At 46.6% G+C, this 21,655-nt stretch overlaps 2 protein-coding genes across 9 annotated transcripts in view; one reads left to right on the forward strand and one right to left on the reverse strand.

Moving 5' to 3' along the window:
• Window positions 1-2,621: 2,621 nt before the first annotated feature.
• wu:fj16a03 (toxin-1) lies at window positions 2,622-7,509 on the forward strand (the record flags this gene model as incomplete). Its single annotated transcript, NM_001124310.1, is given in 3 exon segments — window positions 2,622-2,705; window positions 6,571-6,669; window positions 7,239-7,509. Coding segments are annotated over 3 exon segments (231 nt in total). The 3' UTR covers window positions 7,325-7,509.
• Window positions 7,510-9,364: 1,855 nt separating this feature from the next.
• LOC110527186 (echinoderm microtubule-associated protein-like 4) overlaps window positions 9,365-21,655 on the reverse strand; it is a 116,705-nt gene continuing 104,414 nt past the window's right edge. For all 8 annotated transcript variants that reach the window (XM_090237692.1, XM_090237682.1, XM_036983010.2 and 5 more), the window contains 8 exons: window positions 19,549-19,680; window positions 19,256-19,323; window positions 19,029-19,117; window positions 18,841-18,938; window positions 15,767-15,854; window positions 15,456-15,554; window positions 13,902-14,032; window positions 9,365-13,638 (listed from right to left, as the gene is read on the reverse strand). In XM_090237692.1, coding sequence (XP_090093818.1) covers window positions 13,111-13,638; window positions 13,902-14,032; window positions 15,456-15,554; window positions 15,767-15,854; window positions 18,841-18,938; window positions 19,029-19,117; window positions 19,256-19,323; window positions 19,549-19,680 — 1,233 coding nt within the window. In that variant the 3' untranslated portion in view covers window positions 9,365-13,110. The remainder of the gene's footprint in view (window positions 13,639-13,901; window positions 14,033-15,455; window positions 15,555-15,766; window positions 15,855-18,840; window positions 18,939-19,028; window positions 19,118-19,255; window positions 19,324-19,548; window positions 19,681-21,655) is intronic.

The following is a 21,655-nucleotide window of genomic DNA, read 5'->3' on the forward strand; positions in this document are numbered from 1 at the left end:
CACGGCTACACTTCCTAGCTGCCACAATGCCTCGAAAAACCAATTACAATGTGTTCAACAGACTGTTAAATATTTGGGACACGTTATCACACCAGGGGGCAGAAGGGCGAAAGCTATTTTTTAAAGTTCCTAATCCAAACACCAAAGAACATATGTTGCCACTGCTAGGAATGGCAGGTTATTGTAGGTTATTGTAGAGTTTGGTTAACCTCTACGGGATCGGTGAGTGCACTAAACTGCAGACGACAAACTCCTGGCTGTCAAGACGATTGTTATTGTTGTTAATGATGTTATTCCTGAATCCTTCTCTTGGTGTGTGAGATTCACTGGTTCTGGGGACTGTGTGGTAGAATTGGGAGTGTCTGATAGCCACCTCTGTAACAACGAGGTGAATGACGATTGCCAAACATTTCAACAGGGATTTTGCAACAGCAGCTGGGAAATGTTCAGTAAGAGCACCTCAAGGACATTATTGGATTTGTAATCATACTGCTTACCTCTATTTAACTGGGGGACCATACTGCTTACCCCTATTTAACTGGGGGACCATACTGCTTACCCTGATTTAACTGGGGGACCATACTGCTTACCCCGATTTAACTGGGGGACCATACTGCTTACCCCTATTTACCTGGGGGACCATACTGCTTACCCTTATTTAACTGGAGGACCATACTGCTTACCCCTATTTACCTGGGGGACCAAAACATGGTTTATGTGCTCAGCTGAGCTACACTTTAATGCTGAAGACAGTAATGTTTGACCTGTAGCATACTTAGAAATGCACTTGTTGTAGACAGAGGTTTGCTCTCACAAGGTTGTCTCAGTGGGAGTGGAATATTGGCTGAACATCCAGACTCTGTGGTGGCCAGGTGTTCTCTCCTAAGCAAACACACTCTGAGAGCAATTACTTGCTGAGAAAGGATGCACTTTGCTGTCTTTGTTTGACCTAATCCTTAGCAGAAACGGGCAAGTTAGAACTGAACATGATGTGTGAAAGGTTGAAGGTATTAAACTCAGTTTCACAACGGAGGAGATTTACATAGAATAATTGCTACATTTACATTTTTAAAAAAAAGTATTGTTAAGGAATTAACTACAGGGAGGATTGTAATGGGACTTTTTAATTGTATGTGTCCCCATAACTGAGGATGTGACTAACCTTGTGAAACTGTTCTATTATAATCCTGTTCTTGGGAGTATCATCCTGTGCAGCAAACCAGCTGCACCTGTGTTCTGTCCAAGAACAGAAACCATGAAGAAATGTCCAAATCCTTATTTTATAATATCCACCACAAGAGGTGGATGTGGCGGGTAAGACCAGATGGGACCTGGGGGTCCTGAGAGAGAAAGGGGTCCTGAGTGTGAACCCTGCCCACGGGTTCTGGGCCCTGTCCTCTGAGGGACGGCGGCCAGTACAGCGCTTGCACCATGCCCTGGACCCGTCTCACTCTGAAGAGGAGGCCCAGGAGGGTCAGAGTGTGTCTGGACTATGATATGGGAGAGGTGACTTTCTATGACCCCACTGACATGTCACTCATCTATACATTCAGGGACAAGTTTAAAGAGCCATTGTTGCCCTACCTCTGTCCCTGTGTGAGTGACAGCGGCCGCAATGCTGAGCCGCTAAAGATATGCCCTGCCAAAGTCTCATTGGTTCATGATGTTGGTGATAAAGTTTTGCAGATTACAATATATATTTTTTAGAGGAGACATTGCTAAAGCATCCATATGTCTCACTATCTATTATTAACACAATGGATGTATATTTTATATATGGATGTATATTTTTGGGGTATATGATAACGGAATATAATATCCTATATAACATCTGTGAAAGGCCGTACCTATTCACTGACGAAATCCTAGGCGGGACAGCACGAAATGAGACGCAGAGATGTGACTTCAACAAAAAGAAGGAAACTGTATTGGGAGTTCCTCTTTCAACTCTTCCCCCCTCTGCCCCTTCAGTCAGGTCCTTAAGAGAGCACAAACAACCAGTCAATTGGCCTACGGTGAGCTCATCAGTAGTGGCTGTACTGTGGCCCACCTCCAGGAGAGAGCGCAGTCGGACCACTTGATCCGACTGATCCCTCACACATCATTTGTCATATTTTCTTGCTGTGTTTCTCAATGGCAACAGAAACTAAACAGAAGAGGTGATAATTTACTCAACATTAGTGTTCACATTCTGTATGACTGGTTCTAAAAGCTTCTGAATTATCATGCTCATAAATGTGTATAAATACATTTAAACACTTGTGTGATTATGAATAGCATTTATTTGTGTGTTATGAATGGGGGTATTGTTTATTCATGAACATTATTAATAAAGTGTTTCCTGTCAACAGTGAGCTTTGTCAGCCAACAGAGGTGAAGTGTTATTGGAGTGCTCCAAGACTCCCACTGATAATGCGACAGTCATGGGATGACATAAGACACCATTTCCTTATATGGAAGCCATTTTCGACACCATTCTTTAACCCTGAAATCCACCCTTGTCAACACTGAGTGTATGCCGTGCCTGTCATTGTGTGGGTGTCTGTGTTCCTGTCTGAGCACACGACACAGTATAAAAGCAGAGGGGCTCTCTGCCCCTCCAACACTTTGAACCTCAGACGTATCCGCTGCTAAGAGAAGTCTTCGACTGAGACCAACAATGAGAGCCTACCTGGTCCTGCTTCTGCTGCTCCCTCTCTGCACAGGTACGTCACACTTACTTACTTCAATTGGTGCGTTGAGTTCCTTGCCGAACATAGGTCCTTAACGAACTGCTTCCAACCCCTTTCTATCTCACAGACAAACTGCTTCCAACCCCTTTCTAGCTCACAGACAAACTGCTTCCAACCCCTTTCTATCTCACAGACAAACTGCTTCCAACCCCTTCTATCTCACAGACAAACTGCTTCCAACCCCTTTCTATCTCACAGACAAACTGCTTCCAACCCCTTTCTATCTCACAGACAAACTGCTTCCAACCCCTTTCTATCTCACAGACAAACTGCTTCCAACCCCCTTCTATCTCACAGACAAACTGCTTCCAACCCCTTTCTATCTCACAGACAAACTGCTTCCAACCCCTTCTATCTCACAGTCGCTCTATCTTAATTCCTTGCTCTGTGAGGATGCAGATAAAGGTGGTCTTGGGCCTTTCTCTCTTGCGTTTAACTTGTGGGCTAAAGGTAAGTGTCTGTCTGTTGATCCACGCGATGCACGTTTCTTCTTAGAGTGTTGCCTAAAAAGCACCACTTCCTCCTCTTCATTTGTGCTTCAATAGGTTCTTGTTTTTGATCTCCCACTGTCAAATGTTGCTGGTGGCCTCTGTCCAATGGATTCTAAGTAAGCTTAGGAGGCCGTGGTTGGTGAATGTTTGAGCGGTTCTGGACCGGTTCCGACACCAATTGTTGCGCTCTGTGAACGGCGCAGCATCCATTGCTGTGCACTTCGTGAAATCTTTGGTTGTCCCACTTCACATGCCGCTCTCAGCTCTCAGCTGAGATGCAGTATGTGAAATTTGACACCTCATTTTGCATAAGGCGCGACATATCACATTTTCTGGCCGATCCAGACAAAGGATCGAGCTTCTCTGGCTGGGAACATCGCAGCTCCAGTCTCAACCAGACGGATTTAGAGCTCTCAACATGAAAAAGATATCAAGTCATTTTGTCGAATTGAAAAAAAGACCACTTTCTCATGGTCACAGAGGGACGATCACTTTGTGCTTAAAGCTGAAGTTGCAACGAGTCAGCAGGCATTCGAACGGCGTCTCTGCGTCGCACAGAGTTCGTTGGGCAGAACTCACTCTGCCGTCAGTTATATGAAATGGTCCCAATTTTGTACTGTCACCAAGTATGATCATATTTATTTTACAGTCATAAGAAAGGTGCAGTCCTATAGTAAGTCATTATAATTAATACTATATTTAGAAAGCATTTCAATCCCTATTCACACACTTTTATTGAAAATTAAAAAATACATGATTTTTCATTATTTCATATTTGTATAGTGTACTTGAGATTGTGTCCTCAAAAGAGACTACACCTCAGCAATTTATAACTATTTTTTTTTACCAGAAAGGTGGTATTTTTATCTTTCTGACAGTATAAGTAATGCTAAGACCAATGTTCTCTTTTCCAGATGAGCCCTGTTTAGTACATCAAAATACAATACAGACAAACTACACATCTACACATCCATATACACATTAAAATACAGTATGTTATTATTCACAGCAATAGATAAAAAGCGAAACACAATCATAAAAAACGGACAAATTCTTCAGTAAAAATCTTTGCATGGAAGGTGTTCTTGAAGGCTTGAAAGCTTTCTCAATGTTCCAATTTATGGATTGTTATATGATAATCCTGAGGTTGGCAATTTGGTCTCTGAAAGATCTACCACTTCTCCTGTGTTGGGTAGTAATCTGTTACATGTAAGGGATTACAAAAAAAACGGTACCTGTAATCCCTTACATTACCAGCAAAAATATTGTAATTAGATTACAGATACTTTTGAAAAACCAGATAATTACTTTTACATTCACAAAGAATGTTTGCGGAAAAAAAATCGGACACTTCTGTTTTCTCAAGGACATTCAAATCAGCATTGAAAAAAAGGCGCACATTTAAATTTGTTCCACCTGAGCGACTCCGAGACCACAAATCAGAGACCACTACGATGACACACCAAATGTGCTTGATGGATCCAAGCTATGTCTTCCAATAGTGCGACTGCTGTCGGTATCCAAAGATGATCCAACTTGAATAAACGCTTGGTAAGGATAAGAGCAGTGGTGTAGTCTACGGCGATACGGATATCAGTTATTATTGATATCTACTTAGCGCATTGATGTGAATCACACTGCTGCTCTAATTGAGCTATTTGCGCCTTACAGATTGTGGTTGTGGATGGCTGTTCACAAATTTAAACGTGTATTTGAACCCAACAATAGTTGAATTCAAAACGTTTAAGCTGCCTATAAATCATTGTTTTTGAAACTAGTGGACAGCCAGTGAAAAATGCGCTCTTCAACAGCTGCGTAGTGCGGATCCCAGTTTATGGGGAAAAAGTAGGTATTTTATTGCTCATTCTAATTCAGGCTGGTAAAAAATAAAATCCATAGACGAAATGGACACATGCTCAAAAAGCAATCTGTAGTTGCTACATCCATTTTTGGACTTATAAATGATATATATATATATATATATATCCATTGATTCTTGAATATAATTTGTCTTATGAGCTTAGTTCATCTGTCACGCTCCATGAGAACCCAAAATATAAGCTTGTTTAACTCCAATGTTTGTAAACATTGTGATGTAAACAAACACTGTATAGCCTCATAACATGGTTTAAATAATAATTGTGATATCATGGATGGTCAGTCCCTGCATCTATAGCTCTGTCTGTTAATCCGAGAGTGGTTACATTTCTCCAGGCCCATCACTCTTTACCAAAACAGAGGCGGGAAGCCGTTTCGTTTTATCTGTGGATTTGCCCTTTAAACAGCTGCATATTGTCAAGATATCAAAGTGTCACCAACAAAAAGGTAAACAATAGGCCTTTAGCAAATGTAGCATATGACATTCACTTTTCAAATGTAAATAGCACTTTTCAGTAGTGCTCAAAGTATGCCATTCCATGAGCGCAGCATTTATTTTTCAACTCGAATCAATGAGCCCAATCAGTCCTCCATGACAACAAAATCATAAACAGAGTAGGGCTGGCTAATAAATCCTTAGTTTTGAGGGTATGCTCAGGTTAAACAATTTGGCTAATCTATACTTTCATATTTCTAAGTCCTATTCTTGAAGATCAAAGGGTATAACATTTAGTGGAATGACTGGAATTCTGATAGACTTTGGCTTTTAATGTGAATATATATAATGTAATCATATTATTATATGTAGTAGAAAGTTATGGATTAGAAGACGCCTAAATTACCAACCAATAAAGTAAAATGTAACATATGGCCAGCTATGTAAACTTTAACATGGATTTATTCTGCAATAGATGTCGTTCAATTGGTAACATACATTGTCTTTCTTCTAATGCCTCTTAAGGGGAAAGTAATCTAAAAGTAACTTAATGTAATCAGATTACGTTACTGAGTCTGGGCAATCTAAAAGTGACGTTACTGATTACAATTTTGGACTGGTAACTAACGGCTAACATTTAGAAAGTAACCTATCCAACTCTGCACTTCTCAAACCGGCCTAATATTTAGTTTTTCATCCACCGCCATCCTATAGTATAGGAAGATGTGATTGAACACTTCCTGGTGTTGTCCAACATTATCCTGAGGTAGCTTTTACACTCCCTTAGGTCTCCTTTCTTCTGTAAAGACACACAGACACACACACACAGCAGCTCACATGCACACTCACATTACTGAATTCCTGCTCTGCATCATTCATAACCGTGCTGGCAAGGGATTGACGTACTTCCTCAGACCACATCATCATGCCGTTACGTTTGTTGTCTCCAGTGATCTGTGAACCAGCCCAAAACATACCTTGGTCATTGATGACGTAACCCTGACCCTCTTCCCTCTTCCTTCCCTTGCCATAGCCGACTACAACATTGAATGTTACGGCGAGGACTTCCTGATGCTGAGGAACCAGCTCCTACAGTGCTCAAGCAGAACACAGCAGGCCTGCTACACCAGGAGTGAGTATCACCAGCAATAGTCCTTCACTTGTCTCCTGCTACACAAGCGCTGTGTTCATCTCTCTCTCATCAGCTCATTGGAGAGGAGAAAATGGGCCCTCCCCTCGGACTTCCTTCACCAATAACCTTTCGAAAGGGAGGCGAGCAATTCGGAAACGAGGACGGAGGAAGCAAGGATTTGACAGCTAGTCACGTTTTCAGACAGCCCAGGACTGAGCAATATGACTTGTTCTTGGCAAGGCTGGTTCTTTGGATCAATTGGCTGATCGATGACATTAACTGTCAGATATGCCCATGATTACGTTGGATTGCATAATACAACAAACAGTTAACACAACGTTTGGACCTTCAACAGGGCAACATCCAATTATGGACTTCTGACCATAACAAATTCAGTGACACAATAATGAATTATTCAATTGGGATACAAAAACATAAAGTGATCAAATCCGTAGCCTAACAATAAGTCTTATTGAATAAAACGGTTTGTGAGAGTGAAATCCTTGGTCCTAGTAAATCTTCTGATAGAGTCCTACAACATCTCCTAATGTTTTGTGTCTCCTCTACAGAGACTGGGGAGAAGGGCTGTGCTCGGCTGGAGTTGTGCTCTCGATCAGGCTGGAAGTGCTGCTATGAGGACCGCTGCAATGCCTAGAGCTGATTCCAGGGGACACTAACTCCACGGCCCAGGAAAGGCAGAGGACGAAGAGCTGTGATATCAGCCGACAGCAATTTGCTGTTTAGCACTTGGTGAATGGAATGTGTTTGTATAAATAACGTGACAAAAATAACTTTAATTTGATGTAAAGTCACATGAAATAAAGTCCTACGAAATTGTAACCACCCATCTCCAGTCTGAAATGCTGCTACAGTATACATTTCATCAGTGTTTTGTTAAGCATAGAGAACTATTCAAGCGGGACTTACAGGGTCACTTTACTCAAGTTGTTCTTTCAAATGTGGGATGCTGAATCATGCTGCTCATAGGGACACTTGCATTTTTCCCTTTGCGGTACAGACGGACAGAATTTTCTCCTGTGTGTGTTTGTGTGGTGCCTGGCAGTCTGTGGGTCTTTTTTTATCTGTGTGGCAGTCAGTCAGCAAGATCTGCTGAATCAGAATGACACCACTCCTCGGTTTCCCTACAGTCTAATACCACAGAGACCTCTGTTTACCTACAGTCTAATACCACAGAGACCTCTGTCCACTGTTTACTCACAATGTCTAATACCACAGAGAGCTCTGTCCACTGTTTACTCACAATGTCTAATACCACAGAGACCTCTGTCCACTGTTTCCTCACAATGTCTAATACCACAGAGATCTCTGTCCACTGTTTACTCACAATGTCTAATACCACAGAGACCTCTGTCCACTGTTTACTCACAATGTCTAATACCACAGAGACCTCTGTCCACTGTTTACTCACAATGTCTAATACCACAGAGACCTCTGTCCACTGTTTACTCACAATGTCTAATACCACAGAGAGCTCTGTCCACTGTTTACTCACAATGTCTAATACCACAGAGACCTCTGTCCACTGTTTACTCACAATGTCTAATACCACAGAGACCTCTGTCCACTGGTTACTCACAATGTCTAATACCACGACCGGAGACCTCTGTCCACTGTTTACTCACAATGCCTAATACCACAGAGACCTCTGTCCACTGTTTACTCACAATGTCTAATACCACAGAGACGTCTGTCCACTGTTTACTCACAATGCCTAATACCACAGAGACCTCTGTCCACTGTTTACTCACAATGTCTAATACCACAACCGGAGACCTCTGTCCACTGTTTACTCACAATGTCTAATACCACAGAGACCTCTGTCCACTGTTTACCCACAGTCTAATACCACAGAGACGTCTGTCCACTGTTTACCCACAGTCTAATACCACAGAGACCTCTGTTTACCCACAGTCTAATACCACAGAGACCTCTGTTTACCCACAGTCTAATACCAGAGACCTCTGTTTACCCACAGTCTAATACCACAGAGACCTCTGTTTACCCACAGTCTAATACCACAGAGACCTCCGTTTACCCACAGTCTAATACCACAGAGACCTCCGTTTACCCACAGTCTAATACCACAGAGACCTCCGTTTACCCACAGTGTAATACCACAGAGACCTCTGTTTACCCACAGTCTAATACCACAGAGACCTCCGTTTACCCACAGTCTAATACCACAGAGACCTCCGTTTACCCACAGTCTAATACCACAGCCAGAGAACTGTCCACTTAACGGACACAACTAGAGACTGAAAGGTCCAGAATTGACTAGGGAAGACCATCCACTATACAGACATACACATGGACGCATGCCCACATACACACTCAGCAGGTCAGGTATCAGAGGATTCTGATTGACACGAAACAATCTCGTCACAGTTTGGTTTTCAGGATCAGTGAGTTGTCGCCAGAGCTTGACAAAGTCCACATTTAATCCTTCCTCAAACATCTATGTCCCTGAGCCTGTTTCAGGGACATAGAGATGTTTGAGGAAGGATTAAAGGTGGACTTTGTCATGCTCCGACAACAACTCAATGTTCCTGAAAACACAACAGTGACTCAATGTAAACTGAAATTATGTATTGAAGCGAACCCTTTCATACCACAAAACATTCAGACCAAGATCAACACATAGATCAGTGGAAATACTCAAACATAAAAGCTTCTCTCTGTTTTAAAATGTTTATTTGCATTTTTTTTTTTTTTTTTTTAAATCTTCAGTATTTTTCTAGAGACAGATCGTGTGAAACATGTTTTTGTTGTTGTTGTCATTCATACAGTATCTCATCACCATCAAATCATTTCAACATTTCATCAGTATCCCCGTCATCGTGCATGGTCATAACCATGTTTATTTTGAATATCACAAAAGGTTGAACATGTCTGTGCCCCGCCCTCCTCATACTCCTTTATGCCCTCCCCCATTCCAACCACGGTGTCACAGCTGTTTTGTTCAAGGAGTGTTGGTGAGACAACCCCAGCGTACCCATCTCCCGACCTCCCCCATCCCCGCCCCAGGACACTTAGACGTTCATTCACAAGGCTGAGGTTTCAGACCAGTCAAGGAGCTTTGTGTTTTCAACTCACTTCTCCCCTTCCCTTTTTCCTTTGTGTGTTTTGGATACTAGCCATCTAACTAATAAAAACATGATTCTATACAAGCCCTTCAGAAAAACGTCCCCTAAAAAATATGGTTGAATAGAAATAATGTCCCTCTACCTCTCAAAAAATCCTTAGATCCTTGTCAGGGCCCAGTACACGGGATGCCCTGGTGTCCAAATCCTCCACACCGTACTAATCCGCCCTATCTTAAAAAAAAACATTTCGCCTCCCTTTAACCAACACAGGAAAAACCTACCAAACCCCCACCCCCGAAACCCTCTCAACATGGCCATTTGTCAAAGCAACACTCAGTACATAACGGCTGTAGGCCTCCGATTGGCATGAAAACGCTGTAAAAACCAAAGTGACAGAAAGCCGGTCCACTGTCCCCCACCATAACAACCTGTCATGGTAAGAAGAGCACATTATGCAGAGAGACATTATTTCACACTGTATTGTACGTGGATGAGCTGGAGGAGTGTGCCCCCTAGTGGTAAAAGAAAGCAATGAAAAAATGGTTCAGAGGGTCTATCTATATCTCAAGATGAAGAGACCAGATATATACACACAGGCATACCATTATATACATAAAGTAGCCACAGCTGAAAGTACAAAATGATTGAGTATGGGAGGGGAAGATCTAGCAGGACCACATGCCGCCCCCCCCCCCACACCCGGGAAAACTGCTATCTAGCGTTCCAGAAAGACTCCAGATATCGTAAGGTACGAGTTAGTTTATAGATTGATGCCTGCCATTGTACGGGGTTCAAAAACTGTGTTCACGTTCCGTCCACTCAGCATTCTGGGAAGGAAATCCCATGTTCACTACAACTACAGGACAAACTACAGAGAAAGTCTACCTATAGTAAAGCATTCCCAAGAAGGGAAAAACCCAGTTGATTTGCAAGAACAAAATAAATCTGAAAACACTCCTAATATAAAAAGAGGTTCTTTGTGGGCCAGCTGGAAGGCTACATTTTTGAGGCCAACGCTAGAATAACATCAGTATAACATCGACACAACCATGCCCTCGTGCAGTCTTTCACTACGATTGATAATGTCTCTACCTCTCCACTACAACCCTTTCAATGCCACATTACCGACCTTAGGACACTATCACCGACAGGCACTTTACCTCCACAGTCCCGTGTTCACTACAACTACACCTTTCTACACCACATACCTTTTTACACAGTCCTCTCTCGTCCTTCTGATAATGACAAACCTGGAAAATGACTATACTTACTATCAAAGTCTTTACTGTGCATTGCCACATATGCCTTAGTCATGAGTATGCACATCCCTTCTATCGTCCTTCAACCTTCCTTGCTATAGAAAGCCTCCACATTCTCTCCCTAGTCACGGATGGACAATTAAAAGGCAATTTCTCAATTCTCTATCCTCTACTTCCAGCCGGTAAACAGAAGAGAGTCTCGCTCTCTCTCTAAATGTACCAGCACATTCCCACTGAAGGGAGACAGAGGGGGCTGTGTAGAAGACAGAGGGGGCTGTGTAGGAGACAGAGGGGGCTGTGCAGGAGACAGAGGGGGCTGTGTAGAAGACAGAGGGGGCTGTGTAGAAGACAGAGGGAGCTGTTTAGAAGACAGAGGGGGCTGTGTAGAAGACAGAGGGGGCTGTGTAGAAGACAGAGGGGGCTGTGTAGAAGACAGAGGGCGCTGTGTAGAAGACAGAGGGCGCTGTGTAGAAGACAGAGGGAGCTGTGTAGAAGACAGAGGGGGCTGTGTAGAAGACAGAGGGGGCTGTGTAGAAGACAGAGAGGTCTCTCTGCCTCCCTCTGCTGGCTGTGTATTCCTGTGAGAGTGCTCTAGTCCTGATTTCTGCAGAAAGGGGGGGCTGTGTAGAAGACAGAGGGGGCTGTGTAGAAGACAGACGGGAGCTGTGTAGAAGACAGAGGGGGCTGTGTAGAAGACAGGGGCTGTGTAGAAGACAGAGGGAGCTGTGTAGAAGACAGAGAGGTCTCTCTGCCTCCCTCTGCTGGCTGTGTATTCCTGTGAGAGTGATCTAGTCCTGATTTCTGCAGAAAGGGGGGGCTGTGTAGAAGACAGAGGGAGCTCTCTGCCTCCCTCTGCTGGCTGTGTATTCCTGTGAGAGTGATCCAGTCCTGATTTCTGCAGAAAGGTGGGATGAGCCAGAAGGACACAATGTATAAAACGGCGGCTCGCAGACACTTAAGACTCTTTTTTTATTTTTGTTTATATTCTTTTTTTTTCTTCTTAAAAACATCTCAGTCCATTCCAGCAGAGAAGGAACAGTCCCCAGAATAAAATTTTAAAAGGTATACATCCAAAAGGGAAATAGAAATAGACAGAGAAAATGGTAGCATGTTATTGTAGGGCGAGCAGGTCAGAGTCTGCTGGGTACTGGTCGCTGGTGGTTCAGTGCAGTCATTGTGTCCATGGCCACAGGATATCCTATGGCTCATTATTAACCTTTCTGGCCGTTACAACGAGGCTGGATGGATGAGTTCCCTGCAGGGACTCTGGTAGAGAGAACAGCTTATTGCCATGGAAAGGCAGTCTGCATGCATGTCAGCCCCCCCACACACACACACACACGCACACACGCAAGTCTTGCGCAGATAACCTTGTGGGGACATACAATTAAGTCCCATTCAAAATCCAATTTTCCTTAACCTGTACCTGTACCCTTACCTTAACCCTAAACCTAACCCTAGCTGCTAACCCTAAACCTGATTCTAACCCTGACACTAATTCTAACCTTAACCCCCCCCCCCACACACACACACACACACCTGTTTGAAAGCCCGGAGTGATGGAGTATGTTTTCATCAGCTGTATGTGATGGTGTGTTACTGGTTGTGTGTGGTCGCAAATTATGCTATGGTGTGTTATTGCAGGTTGTTGCATTATCGAGTAAGGATTAGATGAGTATATACGTTTCTATGGCAACATAGCTTAGACACGTGATCAATATTGAATAAGGGCTGGACTGAGGAGTGAGCACTAGCAGACACATACTTAACCGTATGAACCCGAACAACCACAACAGTCTCTCCTCACGCTCTCACAACGTCAGGTGATCATCTTTAAAACAACATAAGCCACTAACATCACTGCCTTGTCTCACGTACATCCGCCACTCTTCATCAAATAACGCAGACATCAAAAAGAAACAAAAAGAAGAGCACGAAGACAAAACTAAAACTGAAAACAAAAAGAGACCTGAACAGAGATGGAATCCGCCCGAGAGACGCAGCGACATCGAGGCACCTCCAGGGGGAGGTGCTGAGCAGGAGAGAGGAGCGCTGGGCTGCATCACAACTGAGGCTCTTCACGAGGGTGGGGTGAAAGGGCGGCCCTCGTCGCTAGGCGTGGCCGTGTCGTCGCTGGGTTCCAGGCTGTCCTTGAGGCTCAGCGTGCTGTCAGAGGGGGGCGGGGTTAGCTCGGCGGGGGGAGGGGTTTCCGGGGAGCTCTCCTGCCGTCCGTTGGTCGTGGGGGAGGTTGGCGTGGGGGGAGGTGTGACAAGAGCCACTCCCCCGCAGTGCGCCGCTGTGGGGTCAGAGGTCAAGTCGAGGACGGTGGGCGGGGCAGGGGTTGTGGTTGGCGGCGCAGCCGGCTCGGTGGGGGTGGGCGTCAGAGGCACCGCTGGGATGGCAGCACGGAGGATGGAGTTATGTAGGAGCCCCTCCCCTAGAGAGAGGGAGGAGTCACTGGGGACCAATGAGGGGGTCTTCTCCACCAGACGCCACTGCATGACACTGGTATCCTTCCCGCCCGTGGACACCAGGTGACTGTCGTTGTGCATGAAGGTCACATTGGTCACGTGACTGCTGTGGGCGCTGTATTTGTGGCTAGGTGCCTGTGGAGGAAAGAGACATTATATTAGGATTTGAAGCCAATAGACAGTAGGCTATACCTTAATTTTGGAGGAGGGGCTTGTCGTAATGGCCGGAGTGGAATGGAATAAATGACATCCAACACACGGTTTCCATGATTTGATGCCGTTCGCTCTGTTCCAGCCATTATTATGAGCCGTCCTCCCCTCAGCAGCCTCCACAGATGTATACCGGGACAGTACTGTTGAGCAGTACGGGGACTAGAGTGCTTAGGGGCCAGGCTTACCTTGGGTCTGGCGCAGGGGTACTGGAAGAGGTGCACTTTGCAGAAGTCATCAGCCAGAGCGATCACCTTCCTGTTGTGGGACCTGATCAGAGCGTTGATGTCTGTACCATCGGAACCCTCAGGCCACACTCCTGGAAGACACACACACACACACACACACACACACACACACACACTGGTTGTTTTGCCCCGCTATCATAGCAGTGGAACCTGCCCTGAACTTTAGCCTCTGTTACTAGCCAGCTATCAACCGGTACTCTACCCTGCACCTTAGAGACTGTTGCCATATGTACATAGTCATTGAACGCGGGTCACTTTGATAGTGTTTACACACTGTTCTACCCACTTTATATGTAGATACTGTATTCTGGTCAAGCGTTATCCTATATAACTACTGCTGTTCTATTCATGTACTGTCCCCACTGTCTATACACACACCCTCATATACATTTATACTTCAGGACTTTGACATGGCTCATTCTGATATCACTATATTTCTTATTTCCTTTCTTACATTTTGGGGGGATTAGCGTGTATTGTTTTGTATCGTTAGGTGTAACTTTTATTATCACACTGTCGGAAGAAAAGAAACCCTTCACAACACCCGCGATATCGTCTGCAGAATAAGTGTCCACAACCAATTTGATTGGACTTAGTGTCCTATCCACATGTTGGAGTACGTGAAGCCGTGTTAAAAAGCATACCACCAGGGGGCAGACCCAACACCATAGGGGCCTTCATCCACACTAACGTTCACAGTACACACTCCCTATCTTACCTTCTCTCTCTCTCTCACAGGGAGATACAGGCACATAGAAATGAAGCGTGATCACTTCACACACATATGCAATCTCTACTCTCCTGGGTCTGATCAGCTCCAGCCTAAGCGAGGGACAATCTACTGGCTGAGAACTGAGGAATCTGAAAGTCGAGAGAGTAATCTAGTCCTAGTGATCTAGAACTAAAATATGTGTAGTCTCGGGGGCTCTATTTTTTCCTGGGCCTGTCCCCCCCCTGCCGAGACAGTGAGAGAAGAAAGGGACGGGGAGCGATAGAAAGATATGGACAGAGGGAGAACAAAGAAAGAGGGAGGGAAGGAGACCAATAAAGATGGAGACGGAGAAAGATACCACGACACGCCGTACTGCAGCGGGACAAAACCAGTAGGGAAACAGAGCAGGGTCAATTCGGGTAGCAGAGTTCAAATGGGAAGGACATGCGTTGGCTGTTTAGGCGCCGTTACAAACTTGCGTAATACGGATTTAAAAAAAATAAATAAAAAAAAACAGATTGAGAAAGATGAGCAGAGGAAGACAGGATGAATGAGGGAGGAGGAAGAAAAAGGAAACAGGGAAAGGCAGAAAGTCAAGAGTGCGCGGGAACGAGTCCCAAACCGCACTTTCTGTTCAGTAGCAGGTCTCACACCCACAGAGGCTTTATACACCCACAGCAGTGAGCATAAAAACACACACTCTACACAGATCCGGCATAGCACAGCCACGAACAGAGCCAAAGCATTCCCGCCATACCCCTATTGCCCAAGTCGATACTGACCGAAGACATGGTAGCCCAGCACACAGGTATAGGTGGTCCAGTCGATGTCCTTACACTCGGAACGGTTACGGATGTACTTGCAGCCGTTTGGAATGTCCCCTGCAAAGAGGATAGAACCGGGGCCTAGGTTAAGGGGAATACTTCACCACAGCAGTAGTTTGTTAAAGAAAAAGCTTGTGAAAAAAATACAATTTGTCTGATTGCTAAACATCCCTACGTGGATCAGTAATTTAGCCCCATTCTCCATCAATGGAGCTGCTGCTGCGGCCTTACTAACGGCATGAGACTCATTCGAAGGTGTGTTTACGCACAGTAGAGGATCTCGTAGTCTCCGGAGTTGGACATGATGAACTTGTTGTCGGGGGACCAGTCAAGATGTGTGATGTAGCTGGAATGTCCCTGTTAAAACCACACAGAGTCAGAAGGCTGGGTAGGTGATTTAGGAGGAGAGGTGAAACAGGTCACGGTTACATTCATGGAGCTAGAGACAGGCACAGCATGTACAGCGAAGGGCTAGCTTCGTTTGGCTAGTCGTTTCAGAGGAGATTGTTGCCTTTATTAAAACTAGCCCACGCAGCGGTTAAGTGCACTATCCTGGGAGCGAGCTCCAGTCTTCCACCACAGCCCATTGGAGGAGACACTGTGTGTGTCTGTCCTCCCCCCACACTCAGAGTCAGGGAGGGAATCTCTGTTTGCCTATCTTGGCACTTGGTTTGATTTCCTTCAGGTCTGCAGGCTTCCATCCAACACACAGACCCATGCAATCATATCTCACACACACACACACACACACACACACACGTCTCTGACATCCTGCCAAGTTAAGGCTAGTCACTCCACAGCTGCTGAGCTCACTTTCTCACACAAACGCATACAAATCTGAATCCCATACTGAACGAAACACACACACAGAAAATGATGTATTTCTGTCTTTATGCATCTCCCTAATTATACACACAATCCTAGTCACTTCCTTATCTGAACAAGAGGACTCGTATACATATTTGCATGTGTCCCTAGAAATCCATACAACTAACTGCCTCGTTATATACTTATACTGTATATCAGCGTGTCTCTCTGCTTTGCTGTGAAGCTGTGGTTACAGACAGGGGCCCAGTCCTCTGCCAACGCCAATAAAACCTCAAACCAACCTTCCCACAATGTCTTTATTCCCTCTGGAGCTCTGAGCCTTTGAACCGTACCAATTGAGAATCTGGCTTTAATACTCTCTCATGCAACCCCAAGCTTGTTTTTCAAAAATCTAAAATCTAACTGCTGTGCTTCTGATCTCGGCTCTGTTATTAAACTACCCAACCCGCATGCTCTGCTGTGGCTGCCAGGCTATGTACGGTAAGTTGCCTGGGGGTACCAAGACCATAGTGGTCAAGCACCAGAAGCAATGACCGTGACCACAACCTGATCACCGTGGTCCTGGCGATTGGCATCCAACCCACAGATGACCAGAACTCCACAGGCATGGGGGGGGGGGGAGAGAGAGAGAGAGAGAGAGAGAGAGAGAGAGAGAGAGAGAGAGAGAGAGAGAGAGAGAGAGAGAGAGAGAGAGAGAGAGAGAGAGAGAGAGAGAGAGAGAAAGAGAAAGAGAGAGAGAAAGAGAGAGAAAGAGAGAGAGAGAGAGAGAGAGAGAGAGAGAGAGAGAGAGAGAGAGAGAGAGAGAGAGAGAGAGAGAGAGAGAGAGAGAGAGAGAGAGAGAGAGAGAGAGAGAGAGAGAGAAAAAGCAACTACATGAATGAGAGGGACATGAAAGAGAAGGAGAAGAGTGAAGCGGGGGGAGAAAGCGAGTCAGAGAGGCGGGAGCCACGAGTGAGAGACACTACATACAGGGAAAGAGAGAGGGAGAGAGACAACAGTGAAAGAGAAACAAAGAAATCTCAGACCGAGCAGCAGCCAAGCGGAGGCCAGAGGAGGTGTAAAACAACAGTGTGTTTAACAGTGGAGTGATTCACACTGGCCCTGTGGGTCTCCAGATCGCTGTAGAGATGGCCTGCTGGGGTCACAGCACAGCGTACTGATCACTCTCTGTACACCGCTACCTCTACCCTGCTGGGGTCACAGCACAGCGTACTGATCACTCTCTGTACACCGCTACCTCTACCCTGCTGGGGTCACAGCACAGCGTACTGATCACTCTCTGTACACCGCTACCTCCACCCTGCTGGGGTCACAGCACAGCGTACTGATCACTCTCTGTACACCGCTACCTCCACCCTGCTGGGGTCACAGCACAGCGTACTGATCCCTCTCTGTACACCGCTACCTCTACCCTGCTGGGGTCACAGCACAGCGTACTGATCACTCTCTGTACACCGCTACCTCTACCCTGCTGGGGTCACAGCACAGCGTACTGATCACTCTCTGTACACCGCTACCTCTACCCTGCTGGGGTCACAGCACAGCGTACTGATCACTCTCTGTACACCGCTACCTCTACCCTGCTGGGGTCACAGCACAGCGTACTGTTCACTCTCTGTACACCGCTACCTCTACCCTGCTGGGGTCACAGCACAGCGTACTGATCACTCTCTGTACACCGCTACCTCCACCCTGCTGGGGTCACAGCACAGCGTACTGATCCCTCTCTGTACACCGCTACCTCTACCCTGCTGGGGTCACAGCACAGCGTACTGATCACTCTCTGTACACCGCTACCTCCACCCTGCTGGGGTCACAGCACAGCGTACTGATCACTCTCTGTACACCGCTACCTCTACCCTGCTGGGGTCACAGCACAGCGTACTGATCACTCTCTGTACACGGCTACCTCTACCCTGCTGGGGTCACAGCACAGCGTACTGATCACTCTCTGTACACCGCTACCTCTACCCTGCTGGGGTCACAGCACAGCGTACTGATCACTCTCTGTACACCGCTACCTCTACCCTGCTGGGGTCGCGTCTTTCTCTCGGTGTCGGTCTCGCTCTTTCTCGGAGCAACCCGGCGGTGCCAAGGCAATGCAAAATGTATTAATAATTCATACTCTCTCTCCCTCTCGGTTTCTCTCCTGTTGCTTTTCCTGTGATTAATACACGCTGAAAGCACTGATCATATCCATCTCTCCAGCTGCAGGGAGACAAGCACTCCCCAGCCCCCCCCCCCCCACACACACACACACACACACACACATATCATTCAACACACCACAGCAGTCTGCATAACTCACTTTGATGAAATGCCTTTACCATGGCTATATTTCTAAGCTAAAGGCCTCTTCCATGCTGGGTGCTGAACTGCTCTCTTCACTGTCATCACAGATTCACCGAGGAGGTCAAATATACAGTCAGTAGACAAAGACAGAGTCTCTTTGAGGAAAATTATATTCCCACATGCATATTGGCACACACACACACACAAATGGTGCTGTACTCACAATGCACTTCCCACATCTGGTGTACTTGCGGCCTTTCTCCGACACGGTGTGGAGGTAAATGAAGTTGTCATGTGATCCCACTGCCAGCAGGGTGCCATCTGAGGAGGGAGTGAGAAGAGGATTGTGGGTAAATGATCCACCGCAGGCGTGTGTTGAATGAACAGCGCTGCAAGACCAGCTCCACCCACCTACGGAGAAGCGCATGACTGACAGCTGCTCGTTGCCGTCTGTGTGAATGGCCACCAGGTCTCTGGTCTCTGCATCCAGAGCGTACCACCTGGGACACACAGGGGAGGGGGGGAGAACAACACAAGAGGATTCGTAAGAATGGACTTTCCCCCGTACAGGAGGAGAGGTGGTACAGATAAGACACTAATGTCCTTCAGAGTTAGAGATGGTGTCCAGCTGAACTTACTTTCCTGAGTGAGTACCGATGGCCACAACAGCACCACTGGGGTGAAAGTCCGCACAGTGGCCATGCTCCTGAGAGAAAGAAAGAGCAAGGGAGAGAGAGAGAGAGAGAGAGAGAGAGATACACAAAATAAATGTATGTTTGAAATGTAAGGCCTGATTCCAAACTTGAGATGTGTTTGCATCTCAACAAAAAACTTGGATCAACATTTCAGTTTTTGTCTGTGTAGTGGATGAGCGTGGATTCTTAATCTGCTGTAATAGAATAGTTCCCGAAAGGGATATACTGGTTCTTACATCCAGGAGCCTGGTCCATTCCAGGGAGTGGTCCACAGAGTTCCACAGGCACACCTGCCTGTCCTGGGCACAGGTTAGGAACAGATCCTTGAAGGGGTGCGACGCCAGCCCCCATAGCTCGTCTGTGTGTCCCTGAGGCGAAAGGTCAGAGGTTAGAAAATAATGCTGATGGGGTTATGCTTCCGTTTTGACCAAAGTGACTGAAGTACTTAACACGACCTACTGAGCAGTAAACACATATTCTGTATATTGCCCATTTAAAGTGAGACTCAAAACCCAGAACTCCAGCGTTTACAATGCACGCGCCCTGCTCGAAACACACCACCACAAATCTCCAATGACCTCCTTCACACGGGGCTAGCACGCTTCAGAGGATAGAAGAGGGTGGGAGCAGTTGGGCTCCCTCAAAAGACGGGAGAAATACCTCCGCCCGGCTCTTAATACAGCGTTCAAATCACTGGGAAAAAATGAAGCCAGTTATACAACACGGTCTCTCTGGGAAATAGCAGCGTCTCACCCGCTCTGCTCTCTCTCACAGGGAGGAAACGATTGGGAAAGCAGCTAGTGAGGGGGCCGACACTGGCATTCTTACAACAGGGCTGGTTTAGCAGGGCCCTGCAGTCCTGAGATGCCTTTAGCTGTGTAGCTGACCCCCCGGGATGTTTCAGGCGCGCCACACCAGGAATATTTAGCGGTGGTGGTCAGCTAGTCAGCAGTGAGAGTGAGAGTGAGAGAGAGAGAGGACGAGAGAGAGAGAGAGGACGAGAGAGAGAGAGAGAGGACGAGAGAGAGAGAGGACGAGAGAGAGCGAGAGAGAGAGAGAGAGAGAGGACGAGAGAGAGAGAGAGAGAGAGGGGACGAGAGAGAGAGAGGACGAGAGACAGAGAGAGAGAGAGAGGACGAGAGACAGAGAGAGAGAGAGGACGAGAGACACAGAGAGAGAGAGAGGACGAGAGACAGAGAGAGAGAGGGGACGAGAGAGAGAGAGAGTACGAGAGAGAGAGAGGACGAGAGAGAGAGAGGACGAGAGAGAGAGAGAGAGAGAGAGAGAGAGAGAGGACGAGAGAGAGAGGACGAGAGAGAGAGAGGACGAGAGAGAGAGAGAGAGAGAGAGAGAGAGGACGAGAGAGAGGACGAGAGAGAGAGAGAGAGGGCGAGAGAGAGGACGAGAGAGAGAGAGAGAGGACGAGAGAGAGAGAGAGGACGAGAGAGAGAGAGAGAGAGGACGAGAGAGAGAGAGAGAGGACGAGAGAGAGAGAGAGAGGACGAGAGAGAGAGAGAGGGAGGACGAGAGAGAGGATGAGAGAGGGAGGACGAGAGAGGGAGATACAGGACGAGAGAGAGAGAGGACGAGAGAGAGGACGAGAGAGAGAGAGAGGACGAGAGAGAGAGAGAGGACGAGAGACAGAGAGAGACGACAAGAGAGAGAGATAGAGGACGAGAGACAGAGAGGACGAGAGACAGAGAGGATGAGAGACAGAGAGAGAGAGAGAGGACGAGAGACAGAGAGAGAGAGAGAGGACGAGAGACAGAGAGAGAGAGAGGACGAGAGAGAGAGAGAGTACGAGAGAGAGAGAGAGGACGAGAGAGAGAGAGGACGAGAGACAGAGAGAGAGGACGAGAGAGAGAGAGAGAGGACGAGAGAGAGAGAGAGAGAGAGAGAGGACGAGAGAGAGAGAGAGAGAGAGGGCGAGAGAGAGGACGAGAGAGAGAGAGAGAGGACGAGAGAGAGAGAGAGAGGACGAGAGAGAGAGAGAGAGGACGAGAGAGAGAGAGAGAGGACGAGAGAGAGAGAGAGGGAGGACGAGAGAGAGGATGAGAGAGGGAGGACGAGAGAGGGAGATACAGGACGAGAGAGAGAGAGGACGAGAGAGAGAGGACGAGAGAGAGAGAGAGGACGAGAGAGAGAGAGAGAGGACGAGAGACAGAGAGAGACGACGAGAGAGAGAGATAGAGGACGAGAGACAGAGAGGACGAGAGACAGAGAGGATGAGAGACAGAGAGAGAGAGAGAGAGGACGAGAGACAGAGAGAGAGAGAGGACGAGAGACAGAGAGAGAGAGGACGAGAGAGAGAGAGAGTACAAGAGAGAGAGAGAGGACGAGAGA

The sequence above is a fragment of the Oncorhynchus mykiss genome, chromosome 1, assembly GCF_057628025.1.
Source record: "Oncorhynchus mykiss isolate SJ-2025 chromosome 1, ASM5762802v1, whole genome shotgun sequence".
Classification (NCBI taxonomy): domain Eukaryota; kingdom Metazoa; phylum Chordata; class Actinopteri; order Salmoniformes; family Salmonidae; genus Oncorhynchus; species Oncorhynchus mykiss.